The following is a 14,298-nucleotide window of genomic DNA, read 5'->3' as shown; positions in this document are numbered from 1 at the left end:
ATCATTGCTCCCGACCAAGAGATAGTCCGGTGGATGCTTTTTAACACTTCAGTTTTGTACGGATTAAACAAACTAGATAATAATGTAATAATAATAAAATTGTATTATTTAAGGTAGTTTTGATCATCTCATCTAAGTCTCTGTAAAAAAGGAAAATTACAACAATTCCAATAAAATCAATCTGATATTAGTTTTAGATAACTTCTCTCAGCTTGGCTTTCAACAAAAGTTCTATAGTCAAAAGCGCCTATTTCTTGATTCTGCTGCAGTGAGGCGTATTCTTTCTTTGTTTAAAAGTACCTTCTTTATATGAACAAGAGAAACTGCTCCGGTGTCAGTTACATTAATGGATGTTCTTTGATACAATGAGCAAGCATAACTTGTTCCACCGCAGCAGTTGGAGTCATTAGCCAACTGCTTTGATCACATATGATCTGCAATATACCAGAGAGACCAGGAGGTTTAAATTCTAACCCCAAACAGAAAATCATAGCCGACAAGGCAACTGAGAAAAACTTTTCCTCCCTCAGGCGTCATCACTGTGCCCTTGAACCCTCTAAGCTAAGGAGTCGACGTCTGAAGGCTGCGGTTGCGCGGGGCAGCTCCCGGAGGTCTATATTAGAAAATGGCGGCAGCTCCCAGGTGTGGTTATGAGCAACTGAATGAATGTAAAGCAGAGTGTAGCTGGAAAAGCAGCAAACTTAAGTACATTTTTTTTTAAAAACAGCTCACCGGAGTTCAGAGAATAGCTGATGTCGGCATTACTGCCCATGTCCTTGTCCAGGGCCTTGACCCGGATGACCTCGGAGCCTGTAGGGGCCAAGCTGGAGATGTTGGCCACGTAGCGGGCGCTGAGGAACGCCGGTGAGTGGTCGTTACAGTCCTCCACGTGAACCACCACCTTCACAAAGTTCCTCTTCACCGGGATCTCCTGGTCACGCACCTGAAGAGGAGCAAAGAAATGTTAAAAGTGTTGACTGAGACTGTTATAGATATATCTTTAAATATATATATAAAGTAATGAGCACTGCACCAGTTTCTCTTATTGAGCCATTTGTGTGCAATATTTTTAATCTAAATTATTTTAACCTTATTTGTTCATATGTTTAGATGCATTTTAAATAGTTGTTTAAATGGTCTGCCATTTCATTACTTTCTCATGAACTTGTTTGCAGAGCACATTTAGAACCAACAGTGTCACCATCCAATTAAAATCATGTTTCCCCAGAATGTTTCAGGTAAACGGACGGATGTACTGTTTCTTTATAGGCTGCAAAAAATTATCCAAATTGTTATTTAAAAACAATTGAAACAGCTTAAAATGCCTGGTGCCAAAGCGGTATCGGAGCCGTTCATCATGCATGAATTGTAACAAAAAATTGTGAATTCAAAATATCTAATCATTTTAAACAATTATCTTAATTGTCTGCTCTTTATTTTAGCTTTATTTTGATCCGTTGTTTTCTTTATAACTAGAACTTTGCAGAGAACTTTAAGCGGCATTTCATGTAATAATGGTGCAACACAGATATAAAGCATATTCCTTCATCATTAGTTGGAACAATAGTTTTTATAGACTTAAAATACTTTTGATAACCGGGTCGTTCATACCCTGATTGTTCTGCTCTTTATATCATTACAGACATCCTCATGAGATTCTACTGAGATAACGGTGTCATTACCATAACGATGAGCGTGTGGACGGAGATCGTCTCGTAGTCGAGCTCCTCCGTCATCACCAGGACTCCACTCTTTGGGTCCAGATGGAAGAACTTGGTGCTGTCTGGATGCAGGCTGCTGTGGATGGAGTACACCAGCTTACTGTTGATGTCGGCATCCTGCGCGCTGATCTGCAGGATGTCCTTCCACGGGGAGGTGTCCTCAGGAACCCTCACCTCAAAACACACAGGGGAGAGGAGGAGATGGGTGAAGTTGTGAACACAGGGCTGGATACAAAATAATAGATCGGAAACTGAATTCCTGGACTTTTACGACACAATTTGTATTCATAAAGGCGGTCCGACGAACAACAAAAAGCATTTTGAGACAAGAAAATGTTCTGTTAGAGCAACAATCTCAGAGACAGGACCAGATTACTGTGATGAGGAAAACAACAGCAGCTACTGTCTGTTGGATGTCCTGATAATCACAGTGAAGCATTCCTGCAGTGGCTGATAATAATTCTCCACATGTTTACGTTTTAATTTAAAGTTTTGTGCCTGAAAGGTGTCTGACTTTAGATTACTTTACTAAAAGCTTCCTGGTTACAACCACGTCAAAATCAATAAAGCACTGCCTACGGTACGCTGAAACCCTTAGCTCCCCAAACGCTGCAATTTACATAATAAAACACACTCTGAACACACACTTTTAGATTCGGTGAGACACATTAGTCTCTTGTGTCTTTCTTTTTTCAGCTTCCAATAGGGAACATGGCAGAAAAAGTTTGAGAACTACTGGTATGCTTTTTGATGGAAAGTTAGTTTGCCTAGAAAGTGTTGTTGTGTGAAACCCTTTGGGGAAGAAATGTAAGGACTGGTTTGGATTTTTTCAGATAATCATTGGTATGTCAGAGGTGCAACCAGGTGTGAAAAGTACCTTTTGTCCTCTATAATTACAAGAATGAACGTCCTTAAGGACAGTACCAGACATCATTGATACAAACAGTCATTTGACCTTGCAGAACACAGGGCATGCTGGTCTACCGCTCCCTGCATCGGTTAGTTTGTTGGTGTCATTGGATGACTTTGGTGAATCTAAACTAACCCTTTAAAACATCAAAGTCACTTAACAACACAAACACACTGGCTGATGGAGGCAGTCCAGCAACTCCTGTGTGCTGAGAGGTAAAATTACAGGTCTTGTGGGTCTGAAGAGAGTATAGCTAGCGGCTTCAGTTCCCCGTCAGAAAGGGCCGTCTGACAGCAAGGTAAAGAGGTGATAATACTTTAAATATAGTCAACACTTTAACTGTTTCTACAAATCTACTGCAGGTAATACACTGACTATGCAAAGGCACCTCATACCTCACATCAAATCATCCAAACTATCCCTTTAAGGACTTTAATTCTTGTGATTATAGAGCAGCACTGCTTTTTGCACCTGGTTGCATCTCCGACACACCCAAAATGATCTGTAAAGAATGCCCTTTAGGGTATTATTGCTTGTAATAAGTCTACTGTGAGCTCTGATAATCAAATGGAAATATACTGGATCCACTCTCACCTGGTACAGCGGCTTCAGGAAGACGGGCCGATGCTCATTCATGTCCAGCACACGGATGTAGGCCTGCAGTTTGGAGATGGGACACACGGGGTTCGATAAAATGGATGCTCAGCAGGAACAACATTAAGATCTAGGAAAGCAGCGGCTCACACACAAAAACAGCCGACCCGCTGCCTGCAGGGTTTAAGATTAGATTCTAAACCATGTTCAAATGAGGACACCAATAAAGTTTTGGGATATTTTTTGTTCTGTGGAATAAACGTGGCTCGTTGAGAGGACTGAGTGTTATTTATATCGTTAAACCAACATGATGGGGTGCTTTCTCACTTCTAAAAAAGCTGATCTTCGTCTTGTATCTGTGAATTACTTTTCTAAAGATACAGAAACTTAGAGAAGACTTAGTCGTTGCAAATTAACTTGGTGTGAACACAACAACGTAGATATCTTGATCCGACAGATTGTTTTAATCCTGAAATAAAAGGGAAATTGAGGCCATTCTTCCCTTCCTTCCTTCTTAAGTCCTTACTCGTCTACTCTTTACAAATAAGAGGCATGTTTTTACGAAAGTCTTCTGTTTTTTTTCTCACCTGTGTGGTGGCGCTGTGGTGGCCGTCGGTCACTCGCACCGTCATGTTGTAGTTGGAGCGCCGAGCCGCGTCGAGCCGGCGGGCGATGGAGATGGTTCCTGTGTTTCTCTGGATGTCAAAGTCCTTTTCTTCATCGCCACCTGAGAGAGAAAGAGACAGACAGAGGTGTGTTCCATCAGTTTGTGGTCGTCCAGCTGTCACATGTGATATCTTAGACGGCGTGTCAGACTCCACAGGTCTGATTCTGACTGGTGGCAGGAATGATGCATCTTGGCTTCATCCTCGGGGGGGGGGGGGGGGGGGGGGGGGTCTCATCCCGGCTTGATCGTGTAAACTTTTGTAAACACAAGTTTTCTGATAAACTTATTGAATTAAAATAGAACAAAATTGATTTTTCTTTCCTTTTCATAAGGATCCATCCATCACAGCAGGACATGTTGATGGCCTCTTATTTACAGACAGAGCAACAGACGCTTGAGACAAATACTGATGTACAGTTTAAATGGTTTTAAAACATCAACAAACAGTTGATAAGGCTCCTCCCTTAAAGGTCTAGTGTGTAGGATTTGGCGACATCTAGTGGTGAGGTTACAGATTGCAACAAACTGAATCTTCTGTGTGCCAACGTTAAGAACGACGGTGGCCGACGAGAAAAAGGCAAAAGTCCCTCTCTAAAGTCAGTGTTTAGTTTGTCCGTTCTGGGCCACTGTAGAAACATGGCGGTGCAACATGACGGACTCCGTGATTAGGACTCGCTCCATATGTAGATATGGAAGTGTTATTCTCAGCTAAACGAAAACTTAACGATTCTTAGTCTCAGGTGATGTGACATCTGAGTCAGTTATGGAGATATATCCTTTGTCCTTGTTGCTGCCAATTAGGTGTTCAAATGTGGAAAAAGTACCTTTTTATATCAGTGTTGTCGTAGTTTTGTATATTCTGACTTTTCACCGACTGCATGCGTGATAGTTTTTCTTCTCTCTTTCACCGAAAACTCTGTTTTTAAATCTGCAGTGACTCACTCTGCCCGTCTGTTTCTCTTTCCCTTTCCTTTCATTCTCTCTTTTTGCTCTCCACTCGTCCCTTCTTTCTTCTCTTTATCCTGCACCCTCTTGCTTTTTCTTGCCATGACTTCCTTCTCTCTCTCAGCAGGTTGCGTGGACTAAGCACTCAAGAGACACTTTCATACCTCTACATATATTTATATTGTGTGACGGTTGAGACTGCACTCTGTCGCCACTTCTATTTAATCTAAATCATTTAAGTAAAGAGAGAATAAAGCACTGATACATTACTCTAATTCTCTACCTTTCCCCTTTCTTCTCTTTCCTGACATACTCAAACAAACACACACACACACTCTGCACACTTTGCTCTTGATCGATAGAAATAGACCTCTAGATGACCCAATTATCCGTCAGTTACGCCGTAATGACTGAGCTGAAACACTGCAGACTAAGCAGCAGCATTGACAGGTCTGTCGACTTCCTGTAAGACACACACCAGCAGCCACCGAGGCTTTCGTGAAAAAAAAGGAAAGAGAATCGGACGCAGCAATGCTCATCGCCGGCTGTCGTCTCAGCACAAAGAGAGGAAGAGACAGCGAACACAATTTCTCCCTTTACTGATCATTTCCAGGAAGATACGATATCCCTGCCATGGTTGGAGGTTCCATTCCCTCTAGAGCAAGCCATGCAAAGAATATATTTTACTGATGGTACTGGGAGATTAAAAAGTGCACGGCAAATGTTCTGGGTCAGGACCAGAACCGAGAGGCCTCTGGCCCGTCGTCCTCGATCTCCTCAGTTATCGCTTACATGTGGCTGAAATCGTCACATCGCAGAGGAGCAGGAGAGGAGGTCACGGTGGAGTGGCTTTCATTCTTTTCTCATTTGTTTCCTCGTTTCCAGTCAAAGCTCCCACTAGAATAAGCCCACTTCCTGCACCACACGCCGCAGACAGACGCAGTTAGAAAGTGGAACATCTAGCAGCTAAAGAGCCAGATCTTTTTTCCCCAGGAGTTTTTTTTCATGCTGAACAAGCTGCGCTTCCGAGTTCAATGTCTTGATCCTCAAATGGCCAAACTTTTGCAGACAACATTGCCAACATTCCCTTCAGGGCAAGTTGGAATGACGATGACACGGATGCCCTTTTCCTGCTGCAACTTCCTCCAGTAATTGCTCCGAGGCACAAGGAGGCTTGAATTCCTCAGCTCGTCCCGTGTCCGCCTCGGGGCGTCCTCCAGGTACCTGACCCGCCTCAGCAGCTGCGAGTTGTCCTCACCTTGTACACAGAGAATCAGGTCAACTCTCCTGCAGAGAGGACATCATTTCCTCTGATTAGATCAGCAGTTACATTCTTCAGATCGCTGCTCAGAGGTTGAAGACAAAAGGTGAGGGTCAGGATCCATTGATTCTTTCCTGTGACTCTCTCTCTCTCCCTCTCTCTCTCTCTCCCCACTCCAGCTGTGCAAAACAGTTACACGTGTTTTCCAAAACAATGAACGATTACTTTGAATTGCAATCCAATCCTTTAATGAAAGGGACAGATTTCCATTCTCATTGTGTCCCCGTCATCAGGAAGCCCTGCTGGACTCAGACCCAGAGACGGTCTGAACTCCTCTCAGACCAGATGCTCAACCATCCCCTGCAGGGGACCAACCTCGTCCTCCAGTGGACAGCCGTGGCCTCAGACCCGCAGGTGCTGACCCTCATCCCGAAAACCCATCGCACCCAGCTGGGACCCACTCCAGCTGGGACCCACTCCAGCTGGGACCCACTCCAGCACTCCGATCGTAGTCGCAGCCAAGGTACACAACAGCAGGTATCCAGATTTGGTGTTTCCACTTGGCTCTAAATGCAGCGAGGTCTTTTTGTAGTTATACTGACAGCGAGGGAAGTCTTCATTTGTCTCGGCGAGTTATCTCGCGGCCAGAGAGGAGGCGTGATAGGCATCTGGGTTCTGCTGCCGGAGAGGAGGAAGGTACAAGCAGCCGATCATATCTGCATGGGAGAGGAGTCCTGTGACACAACAACACTCCCTCGTCTGCCAACGAGACGAGGGGTCAGCGCCACTCGACTGCGGAGCAGACCGGGGTGGAGTAGATGTTGAATAAAACCAAATCGAGATACAGTGAGCCGGTCTCCAGTCTCATCATGTAGTCATGAAAATGTAAATGAAAACGTGGGTGAAGTCGAAAACTAAAAATACAAAGAGGAGAGGCTGATCTGACGGTTGACATGAGAATTCTTTATACCCGAGGCAAATATATGCAAAGGTGGAAGCGATTCTGAATGAAAGAAAAAAAAACTGGGAATATGAATTACTTTTTCATGGCAACTTCAGAAAATTGCTTCCCAGGTGGACACCAAGCCTACAGGAGGAGCGCCGGGCTTTGAAGAACATTTTACACAATGACCAAACGGAAATGTCTTTCTGGTTGATTTTTCGGTTGCTGGAGAAAAAATGTCACAAATAATTCCTGATAATGAAAATGATTTAATTGATCTGTGACTACATACAGACATTAATTCAAACACTTTTACTCCATTCATTTAGAGATATGCGTTGTCTTTTTTATAACATCTCAATAAATGCACAATAACTGCATCAATGTAAAAGTTATCGTCATCAGAACAAAAGGATGTGAATAGATGAAAGAGATTATAGATGCATGAAGTTAGTTAGTGCTGCCAGCCTCCTCAGGACGACCAGGACTCCTCTGCTTCGTGACATAACTTAACTCACGCGTGACAGAAGACGAAGCATCCGGCGGCAGCAGCTATGAGACGAATGAATGTCCCCACGGGGGGATGCAGAGGGTGTCTGTTGCTGAGCTTTCGGAGGCTCTGGCACAGACGGAGGCTTGGCAAAGCAAACTGAACAGGAGGAACCTCGGCCTTTCTCTGCACACCGCCTGGCAGGAAGTGGCCTGGCAGACCCTGATGCCGCTTTTTTTATTTTTTTTTCTGGGAGGCTCAAAGGGAACGAGACACCGGCACGTCCGGAGTCACAGGGGGATGATTTCACTAAAATACTGTCACGCTTTTTAAATTGACATAAAGCCGTCTGTGACGGTCCTTCTCATAGTGATCCATGTCTGAGAGAAGCCAGAGGAGGAGGAGGAGGAGGAGGAGGAGCAGGAATGGCCAGCTCGTTCCTCCTGTGGTGATCTGGAAGGTGATGAGAGGAGGAACGCCGCTGATTTATCCTCGCAGAAAGAGAAAACGTCCCGCTGACAGCAAGGCCTTTTTTTGCTCTCCTCCTCCTTTTCTCCTCTCTATTCAGCCATCGCTCCAGGAACTCATGAGCTGACAAGGTCGTGTTACTTACACATATTTTGATTGCATATATTCATCTTCTATCCATCTATCCTCCAAACATTTACATCAAATATCTGCCGGGGAATCAGTTTACATTTTTCTCCTCTCACATGCCACAGAGCAGCCTGCATGGCCGCTGAAGAATAACCAGGCAGCAACTTCCGGTTCTGAAGAGTGAAGCCGAAGTGTCTTGCAAAAATAAGACAGATTCTATGGAAGTCTATGAGAAAAGTGCCGTACGGCGTCTCTGCATCACTCCCCCCGCATTCCAAATAGGGCACCATCCGTTCATCGGTTGCAAAAAAAGCCAAGATGGCGACAGCGGAATCGTCAAACGAAATTTCCAAACTCGGTGCTTCATAACGGCGGTCCACAAATGTCACGATGACTACGTCCACTTCTTATATACAGTCTATGGTTTAACCGTCACAACGCTATGAATTGTGGGTAAAATACCTCAGGCAAGGTTTGTAGAAATGCGGATTTAAGCAAAGTGTGTGTTTTGTTCCTGCCGCTTCTTTTCAAATTGAGGAATCTTGTGGACATTTTTTTTAGTCAGCCTTTGTCTTCTTTCAGAAATCATTCCTCTCGAAGTTTGTTCTGTTGGAAGCAAACATCTTTGTGTGTGTGTGTGTGTGTGTGTGTTCACTTCCCCCTCACCTATGATATCGAACCATCTCTGCCGGTGCGTCTCCGTGATGATGATGCCCACCATGCTGGTGACGGGGTCCGTTTCCATGACGGCAAAGGTGAAGGGGGGCTCGTCGAACGTGATTGGCTCGGCGGAGGGCGGCGGGGGGGCGATCCACTCGATGTCGAGCCTCGTTGTGGACGAGCGCGACGGGCTGCCCTGGTCTGTAGCTTTGATCTGGGAATGAACGTAACAATTAACATTGAAATGAGGGTTTTGACTAAAATATAGAGAAACTGTAAAACGGTCCCGGAGAACTTAAAGGAAAACACATAAGATGTTACTGTTAAACGCGTCCCTCAGTCACTTCAAATGATCAAGAATTCAAAGTAACACAGAGTGAATAAATAAAAGTATTCCTCTAAGTCTACCTCACTGCTTAAGTTAAAGTGTCCACAATCAGATCTAAATGAATTGAATGCCTGCATGATGTCATCAAAAACTACAGCAACAATGTAGCATTTGATTTCTTCATTATTTTCAGACATTCTGTTTTTTTTCTATTTTATTTTTACTATATTTCTTTTACAGATTTTAACATAAAAAAGTAAATGTGTTTCCAAAGAAGATGCGTTAAAGCTGGTGTTTTATCTCGATTTGATTGTGTTTTCTGCTGCTGGTTCCGTTAACAGAATAATGACTAGAAAACACAACACGGAGTCCCTCAGTGTGAATAAACACAGACTGGAATTTGTAATGATATTTGTAAGACAAAATTTCCACCCAGATTTATGCATTTATGACTTGTTGTATGACTTTATGTCGCTTACAGTGAAGAGTGGTGGTGAACTGTGGCTTTAAACCCAACTTTTACCCATAAAATGTGCAATATTTGTATTTTTGTCAACAAATATAAAAACGACACAAACCATCAATTATTGTTATCTACTACAACTAAATATTGTGTGTGTATCAAAGCCTGATATCTCTTCTACCTCTGAGCCTCCATTAAAACTCATTAATGAGATTCACTGTTTGTTCATCACCATGAACACACACACTGTAGTTTATTGTGACTCAGTCACACACACACACACACACACACACACACACACACGCGCACACACACACACACACACACACACACACACACACACACACACACCGTCCTGCTGCCATAAAGACTCACTAGTCCCTGACGCACCACTTCCCCTTCTTTGTTTGTGTCCAGCTGATTTAGGAAATGATCGAAAATAAACTATCTATTCATAAGATTTACAACAAGAGAGAAACGAACAGTCCAGGCCTCATCCTTATCTTTGTTCCCCTCCTTCATAAGTTTGGGTTCACTGATAATATTTCACTTCTTTCGAAACATTTGCATCTCAAACTCGAATGTCTTCGGCTTCATTTGTGCCGAATCGGTTTCTATTTCCTCCTGTTTGAGAAAAGTTTGATCAAATCTACCATGACTTAGCTGTTCTAAGGAGATGGGTCCTTTTACAAATGAAACCATATATCTGTGAGCCATTTTCAAAGACGTAAATCTTCACTAAGTACCGATAAGCTCAGAGCTGAGAGCTACTATCAGGGGAGGGAAGTCGTGAGGTAAAGGGAGACGGTCTGACACATGTCGCGTTAGCTTGGTTAACCATAGAAGAACTTAGAATAACACCAGCCTCGTGCTTTGGTTATCTGTAAAGGTGTTCAACGTCAAGAGAAACACTCATAATGACTGTTCTGTATGTCAACACAGGAAGAATAAAGAGCTTTTCTGCTGCTGATGAACCTCTCTGGCTTCTACAAAGCACGAGTGATGACAGGGACACACCTCTGGTTTGGTTTCAGAGGATAATCAAGCCTCTGTAGCAGAGCTGGTGGGCTCGGCCAAGACTCTAGAGTCCTCACACCTCCTTCAGAGGAAGACGTAAATGAAGCACAACTCTTTGGAGAAAGTATTCACATCAAGCCGGTTGTAACACAAACTCATCATCATCTGTAAATCACAGTTCTGGACACCGACCGTGAGAATGCTGTAGTTTCCGGGCCAGAAGTCTCCGTGCGACGTCACCACGCCCGTCACCGGGTCGACCTCCAGCCCCTCGTCCCCGTCGTCCGTGAGCTTGTAGGTCACCGCGGCGTTCGAGCCCTCGTCGTCGTCGCGGGCGACCATCCTGCACACTTCCCGCCGGCCCGCCGGCCGGCGCTGCTCGGGCAGCTTGACTTGGAAAAGCGTGTCGGTGAACTTGGGCCGGTTGTCGTTGGCGTCCAGGACTCGGATCACGACGGTGGCGGTGGAGCGCAGAGACGGAGATCCGTTATCGGAGACGATCACCTGAGAATTAAGAAGAAAAGAGGATTACTAGCGTCATGATTTTATCATTTTACAGCTTGATGAAACTCTGTATGTAATTAAAAAACACCTATTTTTTCAGGCATTTATAGACAATAATGAAAGTAATCTTCTTGTAGCTCTATGGGGAATTCCCCCCCCCCTCACCTAATTTCAGAGACACATGCTGTCCTTCCTTAATCAATAACTCTCATCTAGCTCTGTTAATTGCAGTGAAAACTTAATCCACAGAGGAAAAATGAAGAAACAAAAAAAGAGAGTAAAAGATGTTGAGACAACAGATTAGGGTTCAAACTACCAAGGGGACGAATGAAAGTCAGGATCAGGTTCTTCTCAACAAAGACATCCATGTACCAGAAATATTCTGTGAGATTTAAACTGACTTTATTTTTATAGTATCTTGTGAAAAAATATATAAAGTCTGAAATGTTTCGGTGTCGCCTAATAAGGAAGATTTAATTTAAAATACTTTAGGTGGTGTTGCAAGAATAAACGTGCAACACTTCCCTCCATTTGAGAAAGTGTTGCACACGTTTCCTGTAGCTGCAGTGCATTCTGGTCTATCTTCTGCTCCTGTGTTCTCTGTGTGTCCTCTGCTGCCATAGATCTTTGTTTTGCTGTATGACTGCTTGAAATTAGAGCAAACGGCTGCTTTAAAAAGACAAAATCCTAATGTCATCCTGCTATTAAACCCAATGAATCCAGACTGGACGTCACGTTTTCAGCTACAGACTCTTGTCTTCATTTTAAAGGCGCTGTGTGTGTGTGTGTGTGTGTGTGTTTTTATGAGCCTTTAGAACTCATTCCATAGATTTATTGACTACAGAACAGCAGGATCTGTTTGTGTCTCAGCATCAACTCCGAAGGGAAAATGTTTACAAGAGACTCACCTCGACGCTGTGTTCAGGTTTACTCTCCCGATCCAACGCTTTGAGAGTGCTGATAACACCTGCACACACACACACACACACACACACACACACACACACACACACACACACACACACACACACACACACACACACACACACACACACACACACACACACACACACAGAAAGAGAAAAATCAATATCGTTAGTGTGTGTGAGTCTCAGTGCTGCAAAGCGAGAGTTCTAATTACACCTAAACAAACAAACAGAAGGTTGGGAGTGTTAGTGTTTCTGTTGTTGTAGGTGCGTCTCAGTGACTGAGCCGAGCAGACACATGTTGGTTTATGGATGTTGTTTCTGCTGTTGTTGTTGTTGTTGTTGCTGCTGGTAAAGCTGCGTGTGTCGTTGTGTGTGTCTAACAGAGTTATATTAAACTGTGTGTGTACAGTACGAGTGTTTCCTTGACTCTCTTCAGACTGTTGTTTTGCTGCCAAACACTAAGAACATGATGAAATCATTTCATCCGGATTTTAAATCAAGGGGGGGAGACTAGAAACAAAAAGAAACGCTGATCGTCAGCAGCAGACTGACGGTTTGGTGAATCAGTGTTTATGAACCGCAGACATCGGCTTTGCTTCTGGTAGAGGTTATAAAGTGGCTCAGCAGGTTATTCAGACACAGCTGCTGGTTGGGATTCGGTTTGTGTGTCTGCAGCTGTTTGTTTTCTTCACTTCAGACCTGCAGTCTAAACATCATCACTATGTCCTATACGCTTGTTTTGCATAGTGCGTTAAAACATTAATTATGCTCTTGTTTGGTCGAGGTATTTTCACTCAAATATATTTTGTGAAATGTTAGATTATGTTTGAATTTTAGTAGTTGGTATTCACTGAAAGATGTGTTTGGTCTTTGATAAAAGACCAGAAAAGGGGATTCTCTTAATAGTACTGTGTCTATACCCAATGTGTTATTTTATAAATGCTAAACTTATTATAATTGATCATGTTTAACTCCGTCTTATCTCTTTCTTTCTGCAGCTGTGAGTCCTTTTACCAGTCGGGCTTTTGACCTCACCTCATCTCAATGTGTGTGTGTGTGTGGTGTGTGTGTTTGTGTGTGCATGTGTGTGTGTGTGTATCCTCTTTCACACCAAAGCAATGGTGTTTGTTGTTGGTGTGAAATGATTATGAGAATCTGACGCTCCTCAGCTTATTAAAAGGATCAATTTCAGGTTTTATAGTGAATCACACATGAAATCCACTTTAATTAATCATAAAGATGATTGAAATAAAAAACATAAATTAGTTTAAGAAAATGTACTTAAAATACATATTTTTAAGAGGTTTAAATGAGGTTGGAGCCTCGTCGCTCTTCTTTTATTTAAGATCTAAAGATCTCAACTTTTCATAAGGAGACAAGATCGAGCACAATTTTAAAAGTTTGGTACAAAATAAAAGCAATGAATGGCATAAGGTGAGACCAGCGGCACAGACAGCTACGGTTTATATATCTTTAAAAATAACCGTAACAACAATATACTAACGTGGATAACGACACCAAGGCATTCATGGTGTTGCATCACAGGAGTCGTCAGTGTTGGAAAGCTACAAAACTATCTGAGTGAGCTGGTTTTCTTGCAATGGGCCTGGGTTTACGTCGAGGAGGGGGAGGAAACTATCTGTTGACATCAAAATGTCAGCCACCGACTAGAGCAGAGTAAATGTCTTGTTGTTTCAGCAGGTTGACTTCTGTTGGGCTGGAGGCCAGGTGTGTGTTCACATGTGAAGATGGGCAGAACTCCAAGTACAATGCACATTCTTTCCTCCACTCTTCTCTCTGATTAATTACACAGATCTCCGCTGTGAGGTGTCGAGCTTTTCAAACCCACGTTCCCACCCACTAACATCTGGCTTCAGCCTTCACTGGGAACGCTTGCGTTTGGCATTTTAGATAGTTGGCTCCTCATGTGATGCTATGTGACTGATTGAAGTAAATATACAATGCATCAAATCAACAAGGATTTGGACAATTATTATAATTTATCAGTGTAAAATGAATCTGCTCTCCTCAAAGCTACCAGACTCCATTGACAGAAACATTAATTTATCACCTGCTGATCGTTACAACACACTTCATTCAAATCAGAAACTAAATGAAACTAATCAAAACCATCTTGTTGGTCTTTCCACTGTCCCAACAATCACCAACTCTGGTTTGTTAAAATAAACCCTTGATTCACAGAGTTAGACGCTGTAGATAACAGTTGTTATATGCGCTCCTCAAAGCTACAGGACTCCATGAACAGAAA

General features: G+C 43.2%; 2 protein-coding genes across 8 annotated transcripts in view; one reads left to right on the top strand and one right to left on the bottom strand.

The window, feature by feature from the left end:
* LOC306702024 (uncharacterized protein) overlaps positions 1–14,298 on the top strand; it is a 272,978-nt gene that overhangs the window by 154,163 nt on the left and 104,517 nt on the right. The gene's annotated exons all lie outside the window — the stretch shown is intronic.
* The window catches only part of fat2 (FAT atypical cadherin 2), an 88,994-nt gene that overhangs the window by 53,618 nt on the left and 21,078 nt on the right, over positions 1–14,298 (bottom strand). Inside the window, exons 4-10 of the mRNA XM_079167506.1 lie at positions 12,009–12,067; positions 10,789–11,100; positions 8,795–9,002; positions 3,813–3,952; positions 3,226–3,288; positions 1,683–1,895; positions 733–943 (exon numbers count right to left, since the gene is read on the bottom strand). Of these exons, the coding sequence (XP_079023632.1) occupies positions 733–943; positions 1,683–1,895; positions 3,226–3,288; positions 3,813–3,952; positions 8,795–9,002; positions 10,789–11,100; positions 12,009–12,067 (1,206 nt within the window). The remainder of the gene's footprint in view (positions 1–732; positions 944–1,682; positions 1,896–3,225; positions 3,289–3,812; positions 3,953–8,794; positions 9,003–10,788; positions 11,101–12,008; positions 12,068–14,298) is intronic.

The sequence above is a fragment of the Pholis gunnellus genome, assembly GCF_910591455.1.
Source record: "Pholis gunnellus genome assembly, chromosome: 10".
In the NCBI taxonomy this organism is placed as follows: Eukaryota; Metazoa; Chordata; class Actinopteri; order Perciformes; family Pholidae; genus Pholis; species Pholis gunnellus.
Note: the sequence above shows the minus strand (reverse complement) of the source record. Positions and strands in the feature narration are given on the sequence as shown.